The sequence below is a fragment of the Psammomys obesus genome, unplaced genomic scaffold (genome assembly GCF_907164565.1).
Source record: "Psammomys obesus unplaced genomic scaffold, mPsaObe1.curated_primary_1811, whole genome shotgun sequence".
In the NCBI taxonomy this organism is placed as follows: Eukaryota; Metazoa; Chordata; class Mammalia; order Rodentia; family Muridae; genus Psammomys; species Psammomys obesus.
Window position 1 is genome coordinate 5246324 of NW_026594462.1, and position 18287 is coordinate 5264610.

At 42.2% G+C, this 18287-nt stretch overlaps 1 protein-coding gene across 1 annotated transcript in view; it reads right to left on the minus strand.

The window, feature by feature from the left end:
* Mylk4 (myosin light chain kinase family member 4) overlaps window positions 1–18287 on the minus strand; it is a 71025-nt gene that overhangs the window by 8896 nt on the left and 43842 nt on the right. The window contains exons 3-7 of the mRNA XM_055619100.1: window positions 10755–10833; window positions 6433–6538; window positions 3695–3788; window positions 3501–3610; window positions 2087–2228 (exon numbers count right to left, since the gene is read on the minus strand). Of these exons, the coding sequence (XP_055475075.1) occupies window positions 2087–2228; window positions 3501–3610; window positions 3695–3788; window positions 6433–6538; window positions 10755–10833 (531 nt within the window). The remainder of the gene's footprint in view (window positions 1–2086; window positions 2229–3500; window positions 3611–3694; window positions 3789–6432; window positions 6539–10754; window positions 10834–18287) is intronic.

Consider the following 18287-nt stretch of genomic DNA (forward strand, 5'->3'; position numbering starts at 1 on the left):
AAGAAGAAGAAGAAGAAGAAGAAGAAGAAGAAGAAGAAGAAGAAGAAAAGAAACGGCATTTTCAAAGAAGAGCCAAGAACTCTTAAATCCCAATTTCAACTCCACTAAGAGTCTGGCATTAGCAAAGCTGCCAGGTGCCCAGGATTCCATCCCCATCCTTTACATGAACTATGCCCCCTTCCACATCCTGTCTAGTGGAAAAGAGGTCCAAGCGAGGCAGAAACCCAGACACACTTTGTGAAATGATGTAGTGTCTCCAAATCAGTATCTAATCGGTTGTGTGTAATATCTTTGGAAGTATTTCCCCAAGATGTCTCTAAAACAAATGTCTGAGAGTAAAAGCCGTTTTAGATAGAAGTGGGTGCTGTACTAGAGCAATAGGAGTCCTGCTTAAATAATGAACCGAACAAATAAAAACTGTTCTGTCATTAGAGAATACCATGGCATTCTGAAAAGTATTTTGCAGCACGTAAGTAAACATCTTTGAGGGCACTTCAAAAGATAATTTCTATGCCGTTAAAACTAAACAATGTCCATTATGAGATAAGATTTGTAGAAAATAAAACTACATAGGAGACTACTTTTAAGTCACCTCTCAACTCCCTGCACTAATGCACACTCAATGTCTTCAGTCTTTTTATTTCCGAGAAGCTCTCTGAAAAAAAACCTGGTCCCTCGTGGGCCATCCAGCTGTCACCTTTATTATCATCTTTATATATAAGCCATAACTAAAATTTCCCATTGCAAATCTTCGGTCAATGATGCAAAGCCACGGTTGGAGTCATCTGACTTATGAGAGGTCAGCGCCTGGTTCCAGCTGCCAATCAAACCCTTTTAGGACTATCTGTGGAATATCCACAGTGAGCAAACGTGCGCCTTGAAAATGCTCATTATAATATGATAATTATAATGAAAGTCGTGGCCAAGGACTTTGCTAATGATCTTTAACCTCTGACTTGGTCGTTTTACATGCCACTTCCCCCTTTCCTTCTCCCGTGCAACAGTGAATGGGAAAGGCAAGGCACATAAATCCAGACAGTGAGGGAAGCCAAGTTGTAGGAAGAGAGGCCCATGGAAACCTATTTAAGGAGGCTAGATTTATTCAGCTGTGCTATCCCTGGAGACTTACAGTATATGGTATGTTACATAGAATACACAATTTATCTCACTGTCATGCTGTGCAAACAGGGAAATGAGAAAATGATCAAGCCACACAAGAAGATGCACTTTATGATACTGACTCGAACATAGATGGGATCAGGGTTACAAGGGTTCAGTCTTTTGTTGGTTTTATCTAAAACTATTTACAGTCTTGTTCTGGAGACTGCATAATGAAGAGAGATAAAGAGTGGGAAGGAAGTGGGCTAGCTGCCTTCATAGTTTCTGACTTGTGAAAGGCTCCCCCCTCTGCTGTTTGGCATTGGGACCTGCCCTGCATTCCACTCTCCATGGTTTCTACCCAGTGTTCAGCAAACGCATAGGAAAGTAAATCCCAAACCAGAGTTTCCTGGAAGAATTCAAGAGGCTACTGGGGATTCTTAAGATCTGGAAAGGGTAGGTACAACTCGGGAACTGAAGACTAAAATCCTCCCATCATATACTCTGACAGTAAGGAGTAAGGAATACTGTGGGAATGGACTGCTTTTAATTCTATACTTTTAGAGAAATGACCTCCTGTTTTAATTTAATACAGGTAATTATAATAAGCTCAAAAAAGTCTCCAAAGACAGACATGCAAATAAGGGTCCCTGAAGGTGGCGACAGAAGTTGAGAAATCCTGAATGTCCTAGGTGATGGTGACATGAGTCTGTTCCAGCTGAATTGAGAGGATAGCTGGAGGCTAAGCTCATGGCTGGGCTAGGGGAAGAAGCAAGACAGAGAGAAAGAGAGAAACAGACAGAGAGATACAGAGACAGACAGACAAAGACATACAGAGAGAGATCCAGATTTTTATTAATTCCTGAAAACATGGCCAGAGACAATACAACTTTGCAAAGCTGGCACGGAATAGCTCACAGGTCCCCTGAACCACCAGGAAGAGGAAATAGAGAGACTTTGCATTTCACAGGATGGAAACATGTTCTACCTTGAGGTCCAAGTGGAGGATGTAATTCTGGTGCATGTACTGGATCCCTTCACAGATCTGCTTCATGAACACGATGGTGTCCAGCTCTGTCAAGTTGCAGTTTTCATCAATGATACGATCAAACAGCTCCCCACCCTCCACACTGCAGAGGGAAGAGGTAAAACTTTTAGTTCCGACTCCCTAAACACCACACACGTTTTCTCATGCTGCCCAGGTGCCTCTAGCTCTTCCAGAGGTGTGTGTGTGTGTGTGTGTGTGTGTGTGTGTGTGTGTGTGTGTGTGTGTGTGTGTACTTATTTCCTTACCTTCTTTGCTGTATGGGTTACAATTTTTATGCTGGATACCAGCAGCACACCTTAAGTATATACCTTCAATGTCACAGAACTGAAGTTTCAAAGTCCCTCTTAATGGTGGCTTCAGCTCTAGGTGAGCCAAATCTATCACTTTACAGATATTGAGGAGGAAGAGGACTCAGGGACACATGAGGTGGGATTTCAGCATTAGCAGAAAATGAGATGGAATCTTTACCTTTTGGGTTCTTAGATTAAGTATAATGGCAACATGCTTCCATGTAGCTGATGTTGGATACTTCAGTTTTCCAAATGCTTTATATACCATGGCAAACAAAAACCACCATTTTAAAAATTGAAGTAAAAATGAACCTACTCTCTGTATCTATTAAGTATTAGAACTACTTGAGTTTTGTGTTGCTGGTGGTGTTTGTTTGTAGGACTTTGTATGGAAACCGGAGCATCATGCATGCTAGGCAGGCGCTATACCCCCTGAGCTGATTGAGTCTTTACAAAAGTGATTCTGAAATAAAGCTGTTTAGCTTAGTACCAGGGGCTTGGCATGTGCTTTGTGTTCATGAAAGCTTAAGCACCCCTCACCCACAGCTCCATTTTGCCAGGTTTTAGCTACTCGTGGTCACCTGTGATCAGTGTAACACAGGGTATTCTGAGATAGAGACTGTATTTGCATAACAAATTGTCATAATTGTTTTGCTTTACTGAGCTGCTAACTTGTTAGTTAATCTCTACCTTGGGCATTTAGTTATCCTCTAGTTACCATTCCAATTTCAAGCATGCACTAAAAATGTTAGAACATAGCACCGAGGTAGCGGAAATCACCATTGAAGGGAGCAAAACTCACAAACCACTTTCCTCCAGATTACCCAGCAGGATGATCTAGAGGACACAGGTTTGATACATGCTGCACCTATTTTGTCCTGCTCTGTCTGACCAGTGAGTCCCACTGGGAGATTGCACTTATAGGCAGTTTTCATTTCTGACTCTGGCAAGATCTCATGTCTCCTACAACTCAGACCCAGTGGTACACTGCCCGTGGTTCCTGCTGAGGCATGAGCGCCGTGCAGAAGATCTGTGAAGGTGAACGGAAGGGAGAGGACACCTACTACTCCATGACAAGGACGATGTCATGCTTGGACTCAAAGGCATCGTAGAGCTGAATGAGGTTCACGTGGTCCAGCTGGTTCATGACGTTAATCTCGTTCTTCACGTCATCCTGAGGAGAAAAAAAAAAACAAACAGCCAATTAGTACGGTGAAGTCTGTTCCAGATGGAGAGACCCACCTCCCACGGCCCTTACCTTGTCCTTTACACCTCTAGTCTTAATGATTTTAGCAGCCAGCTTCAGGCCGGTTGCTTTCTCTTCACACTTGTGAACCTGGCCAAAACGGCCCCTGTCAAAGAAGAGACAGTTCAAGTGAGACACTGTGGTCTGCAGGGTCCCATAGCAGTCTCTGCCAGGGGGACAGTATGAGTTCCCCAGGCATTTGTCTCTCAAGTGAGCAAACCTACAATCACGTTTACCGTATCTGGAACAGTACTGGCCAAGGTGAGTTTTATGGGTCATATATATCTCCCCTGTACACGGAACATTAAGAATACTGTTTCCTGAGCCCTGCACCTGTCTTTTGCAGGCAGGAAGACGTGGCCCCAGAGTCTGTACTTTCAGCTGATTTATATGCATACTAAAATTAGAAAGCCACTATTTTAGACAATTCAGAATCTTACTGAACACATATAAATGTAGAAAATAGAATTTATAAGCACATGAACAATACAAACTATGGGTCAGGGATATCAAAATCATTCTAGAAGTTCCATTTAAATAAAATAATAACAATTTGCACATAGATATGTAAAATCGAAAGTACATATTGTGGCCAACAAGTCCCCAATGAATACATGTATTTTAGCTTAGATATCAGTTTAATAGTTTATAGGATAACGGCTGAGCTGAAGAGATGGCTCAGAGGTTACGGGCACTGGCTGTTCTTCCAAAAGTTCTGAGTTCAATTCCCGGCAACCACATGGTGGCTCGTAACCATCTATAATGTGATCTGGTGCCCTCTTCTGACAGGCAGGCAGAACATTGTATAAATAATAAATAAATAAACCCTTTTAAAAAAAAAAGACAGCTGCTTCCATGGACATGGTTTAAGTGTGCCCTTTTAGGTTCAAGTACTAGAAACTGAGTCCTCCGAACAGAGGCGCTGATAATTGCGTGGAGCCTTTAAGAGTTGGAACCTATTGATAAATAACTGTGTCACTAGAGGTTTTCGGGATGAATTGACATAGTTGTTATTGGGCCTTAGTTAGTTCTCAAGAAACAGTAGTTACAAAGCAAACTCCAGTCACTCACTGCATTCCTGTTCTATTATGTGATTCATTTTCTCTCTTTCTCCTTCATTTTCTCCCTCTCTCTCCCTCTGTCTCCTCCCTTTCTCTCCCTTCCTAACTCTCTCTCTGTCTCTCACTTTCCATGTTGTCATCCACTATGATGTGACACAGCCAAAGGGCCCTTCACTGCAGCCAAGTGGGTGCCGGTGCCATGTTCCTAATTCTCTAGAACTGTAGGCTAACTGAACTGTGTCCATCATGAAGGACTCAGCCTCAGTATCTCATTATAATAGAAAACAGAATATTCTAGCTTCTCACTCATGTTATCGTATTCAGACGTGCACACACATGAGCAGCTTGATTTGCTTCCCTTAATGCTTATTTGATAAAGGTCTCTGCTCTGTGCAAGGGTGGCCATCATGACAGGGAGTGAAAGGGAAGCTTCTGTAACAACGCAGTGAACCAGAGAAGACCCTATTCTTGTCGCCTGCAGAGATGAGGACGATCATGCTTGCCATGTGCAGGGGTAGAAGCAGCCCCAAATTACTCTGCATTACTATGAATGTGGATAAGCCACTACCTCGATTCCAACACTCACTATAGAGGTCCTCTTTGCCGGCACACACGAACACAGCTCCAAGTACTCCCCATGTAACCCTGATTAAGAAAGCGTCTTTTCCCCTCATTAGCACTATTCTCTGGAGCGCCTGGGCAGCAGGGATGTCCCATCACTGTCTGACTACACTGACATCTCCATGCTTAGGTTTTTCACATGACTTGATCTGAAAGCACCACACCAGACTGGTTAGTGTCATGCTAGCTGAACACAGACCTGAGGTATACACTAAATAACCTAAGGGAAGAAAGGCTTGTTTCGACTCTTGGGTTCAGAGGGTTCAGCCTAGGGTCACCCAGCCCTGATGCTTTGGGCGTGTGGCACAGCACAGCACAGCAGCAGCACAGCAGCTGCTCACTTCATGGCAGCTGGGAAGCAAAGGGTAGAAGAGGATGAGAAGCCACTGGGTTTCCACTAGTCACTTCAAGGACATGCTCCTGGGGACCTAATTCCATTCAGCAATTCCCCACTTCCTACAGGCTCCACCGTGTCCCAGTAATGCCACCTAGTAGCCTATAGTCTTATACACATTGGGAGAGGTTTTCTTTTATAACCTTAATGTGACATTGGTATATAAATACTCTAATGTAGGAAGATGAACCTAGGAAAACTGCTGAGAACCCAGCGGTATTTGACCTGTTTCGATAGCTCCTCCTAGCAAAATATGAGCTACTGCATCATGAACACTTTTACTACCAACAGGCCACCCTGTACTTGGTGGTGGAAATAGCAGTTAAAGCTAAAACAGCAAGAATGGAAACCTAGCAATTGGGATACATGGATCTGATGCTTTTCACCTCCTAAGGGTTAAACCTGGGTTTGGACAATCCCTGGACCTTGCGGTGACTCACACTGGGCTTTTTCCTACTCTCAGACATTATGACATGGCACAGAAAGCAGACGCTAGATGGGAAGTACAGCCACCATGACAACCTTCTGGGACAAGGGACGATTTTCAACAATGATCAAAACTTAAAACACTTGTTTTTAGTGTCTGCAGTTCTCAAGTCAAGATCAGCAAACATTTCTGCCATGTCGGGCTCCCTGCTCTTCCTGAGCGGCTGTTCAAACAGAGCCTCACTCACCCTCCTAAGATCTCAGATTTGCTCACGGTGTACAGACTGTCCACTGCAGCATGTTTGGCCATTACAATCCGATGATCAAATGGGGCCATGGGAGCGGGGACATCATCTGTAAGACGAGAAGAAAAGGGCTGCCCATCAAGGACTCTGACCTCCTTTCAAAGGCATCAAGCGGCGTGCGTGTCTCATAGTAAAAACTCGTAAGACTGAAACGCAATCGGCCACCTGTCTTCTTCCTAATGACCCCAGAACATAAATTTCCATCCCATCCATGAATGGACTGTAACTCAAGAATATGTTATCTAGGGTCTTTGAAAAGAAATGTTATTCACACACTCTTTAGGGTAGCTTTTAGAAAATGCAAGGCAGTGAGAAATCTGCAGTCCTACGACAGTCCCACTTCTGGGGGTGAAGCTGACGCTCAGCAGAAAAGCACTTTCCTAGCATGGACAGCATTCTTGGTTTGCTCTCCAACACCACAATTATTTTTCTCTTGTATGCTTTTAGGCCTGAGACCATTTTTCATTTGACCGTGAGAAATTAATTGATCCATCTTTCTGTAAAATGCTCCTGTATAATTCATATTTTAATTAAAGCAGAGAGAAAAGGGGGAGAGCGTGAATTATTTCCTGTGTCATTGAAATGTTTGATATTATGTATTACTTTTTAAAATGTTTCAGGCTTTATTTCAGAGGCACTTAAAGTACAGAGATGATTTTTTTTTTCCTGGCTAAATGGAAATAAAGCACCCAATAAAACTCTGCAAGCTATATTCTACAGCTATTCAGTTTCTCCCCTCTGCCTTCCATCTCATATATTTAAGTGAGAGTCCACATCAGCATGAATCCTAACAGCATAGCTACTAGTAAAATTTCTCCTAATTAATGGTCTTCATATTTTCCTATGACCATTGCTGTTCATGAACTCATTCATCCCCATTTACTAATTAAAACAGCTGCTGCATAGATATAGCAAGGGTACAAAGAGAGGGGAGTAAAAACAGATATTTATTTATCTATTTATTTATTTATTTTGGTTTTTCGAGACAGAGTTAGCTGTCCTGGAACTCAGAGATCTGCCTCTGCCTCCTGAGTGTTGGGATTTAAAGGGGGACCACCACCACCATCACCACTGCCTGGCTCCAAAACAGCTATGTTCTTTAAAGTTGGCATTTATCCAGTATATATTTCCTGAGCACTTACCTTGTTCCAAGTATACTATCAAATAGTAATATTAATTTTGTTTAATTAACTTAGCATTTTTATATTCAGAAAGCAAAAATCTCTTGGAATCTAATTTGATGTGAACATTCGCCTCTCGTGCCATAAATATACTCAGAAAGAAAATCATGAGGGAATTCTTCAGGAAGCATTCACTGCTTTAGATTTTGATCAGGCCGGGAAGATATCTCCGTGGGTAAAAGTGCTTTTTTGTGAAAGCCTAACAACATGAGTTGAGATCCTTAGGATCCAAGTAAAAAGCCTAACATTGTACCTGTAACCCCAATGTTATGGCTACAAGCCTAGCCCCAGTCTCATGGGAATATGGTAGAAAATAATAACCAGGACACTTGGTGATTTCTTCACATGTACAGATGCACACCTGGAGCACACATTTTTATAGGCGACACATATATACTACATAATATTCACACACACCTCAAATAGATAGATAGGTAGATACATAATACATGATAGACAGACAGATAGATAGATGGATAGATAGATAGAGAGGACTGTTTCTCTTGCCTACATGAAGAGTGTTCAAGTTAAACATACAAATGGCATTAATGTGGCATATATCTCCTTAAAGCTGTGAGGATAAGAGAAATTAAGTTGGAATCTTTGCTGGGGATAGCTAGGAAACTTTAAAAGTCCAGAACAAGAGGCATGTCCTACCCAGTGGGTCTGCTGGGTCTTGGTCTCTAGAGGAGGTCATTCCGTCCTGGGGCCTATCACCCAGGCCCCTGGCTTGTCTGGTTTCTTCAGTCCTAGTTGTGGGCCCCTCCCCTACACTCATGACATCTATCTTGCTCTTTTTGTTGTCCTCGCTCAGGAAGCACTCCTCCACCACTCTGCGCTTACTGCTGCCAAGAGACTCCAATTGTTCAGCATTCTGGAAAGTGGACCCTGGTGCCGAATTTCCAAGGATTCCTGGTGTAGAAATGGCCTTTAGATTACTGACGCACCTGGAAAGCCAAACACATTTGCAGATTTCAGCATTTCAAGGGGAAAAAAAATGTGCAGATTGTCAAAGTTTTGGAACTGAAACTTTCTTTTGATGGTATCTGGGGAAGAAGATGTGCTCTGTGTCACAGAGGTGACCAGCTCAGCAGATGAGGACATCAAATGTAAGTAAGTTACCAGACATAGAGTCTTCCAAGGACCTCACTGTGAGCCCAAAAGTGGTCATTTATGAAACTTAACAGAACAGAGAAATTATAGAAAAGGAACAATAATCTCCCTAAAGATTGGCAACCGTAGAAGAGCCATGATCGGTGGAGGAAGTGGCTTATTTAATGTCTTTTAGCAGGTCCAGGTCTTCTGAAGCACATCTTGTAATCATGGACGTCAATAACAACCCATGCTTAATAAATTGAAAATTAGATTTCTTCAAGATTAATTTTAAATGCATTATACTAAAGTTAAGTAATAATGACATCTTAAAGGCTCTTCCCCCCTCCCCATGAGAGGTGTTTGGATATCTTTTGCTGCAAACAAACTCAGAGCATCTAACTTTAATTGCAACACAAAAATTCCTGAATTTGTACTTGGCACTTCTTAATTTTAATTTTAAGGAAGAAACTTAGTCCATTATCTCCTTCCTACAATACTAGGGAAGAAACAATCAATGTTTAATGGATTAGGCTAAGTCTTTCAGATTGGGATTTTAATTTACAGCTCAGCACAATCATTATTTAATTCTTAGCCTTAGAAAGGAGATGTTTTTATTGTTAAACAGGAAAACTTTCTACTTGGTCTTTAAAGGGTACTGGTTGCTGGAGATACTGAAGATTGTGATCTTAGTGTTGGTGTAAGGTTTAGAAACAGAACAAAAGAACTCAAATGTGGCTCAGGGTGGAGGCATGGGCCTAGACTGAACAATGCCCTGAGCTCTATCCCTGGTGGAGGGAAGCAAAGAAAGAAGGAAGAAAGGGACTGAGGAAGGGAGAGAGGAAGGAAAGAAAGGAGGGGAGCAGGGAGGGAGGGAGAAAAGTAACTGAAAATATAGACGAGAGAAAGAGAAATAGCAGAATAATAGGAAAATGTAGCCATGAAAATTAATGCAAGATAGGAGAATGGGTTCTAAACACTGCCTTTAAAACTGTCTTCATTTTTCTTTCAGAATGGCCTCAAATATGATCGCACAAAAGCCTGAGAGAGAGCAACTGTGGGTGTGTAATGCTGTAACGCTACCTCTCGTGGCACAGGCTGCCATCCATCTCGTCAACGTGCTGATTCTCAGTTGAATGTTTGTCTGGCACTGTCTCACTTGCAGCTGTTGAAACTCTGTCCTCCGCTTCTGTTCCTCTGCTTCGTTCTTCAGAAGGAAGCCCATTTCTCCCATCTTTGAAAAACGAACATCCGTTCTTATCCTCAGTGTCTTGTTTATCTGCCAGGATGTTGCTTTCTGCTCTCTCCAGACTTTCGATGCATGGACCATCTTTTCCACCTGCATTCTCTCTCAGCTCTGTGGAATTTCTTGGAACAAAATCTGCCTTGTCCTGTCTTTCCATATGACATATGACACAGCTTCTCTGAACTTCAGAGGCACTGGTCTTCTCGGCATTTTTCTTGTTGAGCTTGGTAACTTTTTCTTTCTCGGATGAGAACTGGTCTTTTGGTGCAGGTCTCTCTAGAAGCCACAGAACACAAAATGTTTTAATGAAGAATGCTCATGATAACTTTAGTTTGGGCTTTGTTTAATGGCATCTCTACTCTGGCTTCTTTTTGACAGCAGACTTAAGCCTTCAGAAGCAAAACAAAATGATATGTGCCCAGCTGACTGATAACTGCAGTCACCCTAACCCTGATAAAGCCAAAGCCAACCAGACAAAGATATTAATTAATTAATTAATTAATTAATTAGCAGTCCTTCTTACAGAATTCAGGAATGTGTGATTTCCTAAGTGTAACAGAAGCATCACTTGGGAGGCAGAGGCAGATGGTTCTCTATGAGTTTGAGGCTAGCTTGGTCTTCAGAGTGGATTTCAGGGACAGCCAGAAATATGCAGAAACACCCTGTCTTGAAACACCCCCCCCCAAAAAAAAAGTACCAACAGAATTCTCATGATGATCATTAAGCAGGTATCCTAAGGATGTTACCTGTGAGGGCTGATGTCCTTCCACCTTTGACAATTGTCCTTTCATTCAGTGCTGGGTTGGACCACACATTTTCCTCAGCCTGTGGGTGCACAATCAAGCAACTGAGGTTACCTACTGTATACACACTGCTTAGCCTCAAAACTACTGACACAGGCTATGCAATACTTCATGAAAAGAGCATCACATCATGATAAGATGGCTAGCATTATACCTGGCCTCCCTACCAGTGCCAGGAGAACCCTGCCTTCCAGCTGAGATGACAAAAAAAAAAAAAGAGAAGACTTCAGACACTTGAAGTTTAATTTCTTAATTAGTCTTACAGTGCATACATTATTACTGATGATGTTTACCCTGCTGCGTGAAAAACATCTCAACTCTGTTATTGTCTGACAGAAATGTTGGTACTAAAAATAACATTAATAAAGCAAAATATCTCCAAAGATTACTAAATTCCCTCAGGAGTAAGGGAAAAACTTGTTCCAAGTCGAAACTACTATATTATATAGTTCAAACATGGGGGGGGGGGGGGAAGCACAGAAACTGATAAGTCATGTAAAACGTAAAAGAGTCTGAATTAATAAAACCCTCTACAGACAGCAATATCAAAGGAAATGAGCTCACTGTTTTCAAAGGAACTCTGCAGAACTCCGTCATGGCGTGTAGAAGGTAGCCAATCTCCATTATTTCATTAAAGGGCACTGGTAATGCGCACGCCACCCTTGACCTCCATTTTAGTTGTATTAAAGATGTGAATGAGTTTTCTAAACTATGAGGAGATGAAGGCAGTGAGCTTCTTAACAGCAGGCTTTTTCTTTCCCTAGAGGACGTCTTTCTCCCAAGCAGATAAATGTTCTCACAATCCTAGTTTTCTTAGATTCGCTTAACAAACTCTTCCCCACATCATGTGAGAGATGAACACTAGCTTAAACCACACAAACTCTAATTTATACACTGTAAACTGATGAAATCATGTGAAGCCAGGAGAAATCAGTCCCCCCTCTTTGGAGCAGAATACAGTTTGTTCCAGGAGGGTTTGCAAACACGAAATATCACATAAATGAAGAGTGTAGGGACTCAGACAAATTGCAAATGCACTTACAATACAGAAAGCTTCCTTTTCCCCAGATGGGCACCTCACCACACAGAGGCACATTTAGTACATCTATAGAAAGCCAAGGCTGGAGATCAAAGCTATAGAAAGTGTCTCACTTTTAAGTGCAAGCACAGCGATGGCAGGGGGAAAGGCCTTCACTTTTCTTAGGCCAAGCTAGTTGCAAGTTATGAATGTAGACACAGAAGTGGTCCTCATGGTAATGCTGGTGTCCCTTGTAATACTTCACTGAACTGTTTTTGCTGGTCTGTTTCCTCCAAGATGTTGGGTTTATTATAGCCATGATGCTTAGACTAGAGATATCACAAAGTGATGATGATGATGATGATGATGATAACAATGAAGAGGAAGATGATGATAATAGTGTGGTCATGATGATGGAGATGATGATGATGGGAATGGTAATGATAGCTAACACGTACTGGCCACAGTTTGTAAAGAATTCTTCAATGCACTTTTGCATGGTTAACTCATTTGTGAGTCACAGAAATTCTTTGATAGAGAGACTATCAATTACATTTTTTATAATGAAGTCAGAATTCTAATTCATTTCTTTGTTTGGCCTGTGCTGTGACAGCATACTCTATACTGTTTTTCTGATATGGAAAGAGATTTTAAGACAAAAGGGAAAGTTAATATTGGTTGGGACCTACTGCAGAGTAAGCACCACACAGTAAAAAGAATAACAGCAGGGGTCATCAAATAAAAGCATTCACACAACTAGGAAGATACATGTGTTCTTAAGTTAAAAGATGAGAATTAATGTGGAAGGGAGCAGAAAGAGAAATTTTAATTTTAATTCTGGAAAGTCTACATTTGTTAGTGAAATAGGGAAGTTTAACAAAGTGTGTTGATGGCATTTTATATTTGTCTGTTGATAATTTTCCTTCTTGCCCCATGCTTTGGGATTTATCCTGGGTGGCATAAAGACTACAGTGAGAGCAAAAGCAAGCTTAATAATTATGCAAACCTAGTATGTGTTCCTTTATCCCAGCCCGTCAAAATATGTAAAAATAAGAGTTTGGCTATATAACTCTGTGGAACCAGTTGGGCCACGGTACCTAGTGGTCAGTGTGAGCATGGTGGGACCGTACTATTCAGTGCAGTCTGGGCTGGCCAAGCACAGAACTGTTAGTCCTGAAGGCACAGGAGCCAGTCACCAAGCAGGACTAGTTTTCCTTTTCCTAATGTGTCACATATGTTTCACCGTTTAAATAATGCAAGGCCTCCATTCATTGCCACAGGCTATTTATAGTTTCATTTCCCTATGTAATACTGACATCTAGAGGAACTTTGAACTGAAGCATTTCTACTAAACAGAAGTAGTATTTCTCCTTTCCTCTTCCTACGTAACAACCATGTGGATTTTCATTCCGACGTCTTTTCACTTTGCATTTCAGTTCCTCTGTAGAAGTTCCTAAGATAAGAGACAGGTCCACAGATACATTTTGTCATCCAAAGATGACATTTGTTTTCTATGAGTACAGAAGTCAGGATCAGTGCTGTCAGACAAGAAATTCATAAAACCGTTCCCATCATCCCGGAAGGCATGAAAGCCTCATCAGGACTGTGCTCCTCTGTTGGATTCACAGTGCTGGCTGAGATGAACAGAGGAGCTCATTTGATTCAGATTCACCTATTCATTCATTTAAAAATAATGGATGCAATTGCACGTGGATACTCTTGCCAGTTTCTGCCTGATCCTTTTACTACAACTCTTTTTCAAAGTTATAGTTTACATGTTTTAAAACATATATTAATATAGTTGGGAGCAGGGTACGGCGGCGCACACCCGTAATCCCGGTGCTCGGGGAAGCAGAGGCAAGCAGATCTCTGTGAGTTTGAGGCCAGTCTGGTTTACAAAGAGAGTCCAGGAAAACCAAGTCTACACAGAGAAAACACTGTCTCTAAAACAAACAAACAAACAAACAAACAAACCAACCCCATAAATTAATGAATTAAATTTGGGCAAGCATGATTTATGAGTTACTATAATAAATGCTTCTAAAAGTAAATATGCACACACATTATTGATGTATATAATTGATGAATGCTTTAGAGTGTGCGAAACTTTTCCTGACCACTGTGTAAAAATCAGATAGACCAGAGACTCATTTCTCTAGGTGAGCTCCTTAGATTTTGTCAACTTGACACAAACTTATCACCTGGAAAAAGGAACCTCAACTGGGGAACTGCCTCCAGCAGACTGGCCGGAGAGCATTTCTGTGGGATATTTTCTTAATAAATGATTGATGTGGGAGGGCCCAGCGCACTGTAGGCAAGGCCACCCCTGGGCAGGAGGTCCTGGTTACGTAAGAAAGCAGACTGAGCAAGCCATGAAAAGCAAGCCAACAGACAGGGTCCTGCTTGGTTCGTGCCTTTGCTTCCTTTGAGTCTCTGCCCTCTGCTTCCCTTGATGATCTACCGCAACCGGGAAATGCAAGCTAAATAGAGCCTTTCCTCCCCAAGTAACATTTGGCTATGGTATTTGTCACAGCAACAGAAAGCAAGCTAAGACACCAGGTAACAGCATTTCCGTCACATTCAGACTTTTTTTGAACCTTGTGTTTGGGAGGAAAAAAGAAAAAAACATTCCAATTAGCTGGTTCGAGGACAAATACATAATTAGACATCTCAGTTCATTTCTCACAGAACTGTTTTTCTCTTTCTACAATGTACTGTCTACGTGAGGTCAGGCTTCATTGCTCAGATGGCTGCTTTTGCCGCTCATCACAGACTCTATACCCACATCATCTCTGGAGTTTGACCTGCCACAGGAGCCTCCTCTTGCACATTGAAGGGCACCTACTTACTGCCTGAGCATGAGTTTCTTTCTGCCCTTTACTTCAAACCTGCTTTTTCGGAAGTGGTGGGCTGACTGAAAGGGAAATTAATCCACAAGGACCACTTTGCCTACTCCCCCTTTCATTCCCATTCAATAAAAACTATCCTTTAAAAAAAAAATGCTAAAATGGACGTAACCTCAACAGTGACAGTAAAAGTGAGACTTCAGGAGACCTCAACAATACTGTAGCTAATTTTTGTGGGTTGTGTGGTTGTGTTGAGTGACACATCTGTCCTCCGGTTGGAATATGGAGTCTTCTCTCTGTCGCTCAGGAAAGCATTGTGCAGTGAAGGGAGGAAGTACTTGCAGAAATGGTTCTACCAGTGTGGGAGTGTTGTGCCATTAGGCTGTGTCACAGGAAAGCCAGGCTTCCCTGGGGACCATCTCTAAAGCCTCCCTCACACTGACCCTCATATCCTTTGCTTCACTTTAGAACAAAATGTTACATGGATAATTGCATCCCTGCTTTTTGGGGATTATAGTTGCCGCAGAACAGTAAATTAATAACATCACAATTGGAACATGACAAAAACTGCCCAAATAGTGGTTTTTGTATCTTGTGGCTATGGTGATGCCATGGCGAACACTTTCTGATCATCTGAGCCAAAATACAAAAACAAAATTATAACAATTTAAAATGACTGTGTTAAATTTTAATGGGGTTCTTGATGAAAGAATTGAAAGTGAATAATTCCCGAAAGAATACAAAGAGAACGATTTTTAGAAGAAATAGTAAAAGCATTTTTCCTATTTGAGTGTAAAAGATTGATTTTAACATCTTATGTGTATTTACTGTTTGTTTAGAATGAGTGTGCCACAGCAGAGTATGGAGGCGAGAGAGCAACTTGCTAGAGCTGATTCCCTCCTTCTGCCATTGTGGGTGCTGAAAACTCAGCACAGGTCATTGTGCTTGGCAGCAAGTACCTGAACAGGCTGAGCCATCTCACCAGCCTGACGAAAGATTAGACTTAGAGACGGTTTGTTTGAAAGGAAATCTATTTTCCTTCATGTGCAGATGCTCTTCAATTCCCAGTGCACTAAACACTGAGAAAACACCCGGTGATCCTGGTCAGAAAGGAAGAATTCTCTTTCACACAGCACAGCCTGTGTTGTGGGCTGTGGGGACTGGCGTGGGGTAAGCTAGCACAGGGTCTCACTGACGGAATCCAGGAAGGAAAGTGTTGGCCTTGACCTCAGAACGGAGGGCGGCTCCTCCCTGAGCTACGGATGACATCAAGCAAAATCAGTCACCTGAGTAAATAGCCTTGCCCGGAAAATGGAAGCCTCTGGGTGTGTCCACACATCTGTGAACAGAGCTTCATTCAGAACCATGAAAACCGGACTGCAGGGGGCTGATGCTAAAGCTGCCAGTTCAGCAGAGTCTAATTAGACCATCAAATGAAGATGCATGAAAATGTCATGTGAACTGGTCTTTTTTTTTTAAGTTCCAATTTTTAAAAGCAAACTGTGTTCCTCAGCCTTCTCCAGCAGAAAAAAAAAAAAAAAAAGCCCAAAGCCCACATCGATAGTATGTCTGAAGGAGCCTTAAAAAGCCAGTGACTGGGCCTGGCCACTGAGATCAGAGTGTGGACCTCCCAGTGTCTATCCCACCTTTATTGGGGCAGGCTACAGGTCACAGTTCTGAATGCTCTCCTCCATGCTGTTAGCCCAGCCTATCTCTGTCAGTTTTAGGAAAACCAGCTTAAAACAAGCCATTATGAGTTTTTTCCTAATGTTTAGCCCCACTGGGTACTTTGTGAAGCATATCTTACACTAGATGGCTGAGGGGAACCAGGCTAAGATACCTTAAATATTATACTTATTTTTGCTTTATGTATATGGCTGTTGTTCTTACATGTATGTGTGTACTACATGTGTGACCAGAACCTGAGAAGTCCTGAAGAGGATGTTAGATCCTTTGGAACTGGAGTTATGGTGTGAGTCTCATGTGGGTGCTGGGAATTGAACCTAGGTCCTCTGAAAGAGCAGCCAGTGCCCTTAACCACTGAGCCATCTCTCAGCTCCTCATGTTTCCTTTTACTTTGACTTCGCTCGTTTTTCCTCAGACAGTGACTTTTCCTGACCTGTGTACGCAGCCTACCACCCCACCTGCCCATCTGCCTTCTTTTGCTCCAAAAATTCTTGGCTCCGAATGGCCAGTTACCCTGCTCCTAAAGATTCTAATAAAAGTGATAGGAAAGAGGGTGGGCCCAGGACCCTACGGTCCTCTTAACCTCACCCACACTTGTGTGACTGTGACATATACTTCAACCCTTTCGAGCCACCATCTGTCATGCTTTGGGCCAGTCTGTCTTTCGTTACCCCATGTCCCTCATTCCAATAAAACCTGTGTTCATCTTCAGTCTCATCCACAGCAAAGCACCTACAAACCCCTGCCTCTCTCTCACCCTTGACCCAGGGATACAATATGTAGGTGGAAGTCAGTCCACAGTACCACTCTGGGAGCCTCAAATTCCCCTGCAAAAGTATAGCTTATGCATACTCAAGGATAATTATAAAATAAAAAGCCAATATCCCTAACCACACCTCTGGTCCTTTGTCCACAGACCCTAGGTTTGCTTCCTGATCGCAGATAAATAACCAAGGAAGGGCTCAAGCTGATGGGGAGAAACATTATGTGACAGGGAACAAAATTATTTCTAGATTTCTATGTAAAAGTAAATCTGAAAAGCGTAAGCCACGGCATCCTTTAGCCTCCTTGGGATTCTGTGGCAGGATACCACTTGAACATGTTAAAAATAGTAGTGCCACTCCTAAGAAACTGTGAACGTGAGTCGGTGTATGAAAAGCCAGGTTCAGAAAGAATCATCGCTCCTTTATAGTCCTTTGGTTAAACTGATTCTTACATGTAAAATTCTTTTTATACTGCACAAGGCTAACTCTTGGAAGATTTGCACAAGAGGTTTACAGTACTTTTTCATCACCCAATAAACTTTTTGATTTCTTCCACTGCAGACAGTTTTAAGAGCATTCGTTTTACTTTGTGTTTTTAATATGCGTTTTATTTTAGACTCATTTTTATTCCTTCATCTTCTGTCTCCTGCCCCAAACATTCAACCACTCAACCTTTATCCCCTGGCTCAGCTCTCAGTGGTGTCCTATGCTGGCAAATGCTGTAGATAAACACAGTGTCTCTTAGGGGCAGGGGATGTGTGGTCCTGTGGATGGTAGGGGCCTCAGAGAGCTAAACTTAGACTCCCAGAAGTGTCCTTCTGACCATACAGACACTGTAGTATATACCTAGGTAAATAAATAAATATCTTTAAAACCTAATTGGCTCTAAGTACAGGAAACCTTTAGCTGTCTGGCTATTCTGCTCAAAATGGGTGTGTGGACTGGCAGCAGTAGCACTGCCTGAAAGCTTATTAGAACTGCACACAAGGGATTTGAGAGCAGCTCAGAGGTATAGTGAGTGATTGGCCTCTGGGTCCAGTCACCAGCACAAGGAAGAAGGAAGGAAGGAAGGAAGGAAGGAAGGAAGGAAGGAAGGAAGGAAGGAAGGAAGGAAAAAAGAAAGAAAGAAAGAAAGAAAGAAAGAAAGAAAGAAAGAAAGAAA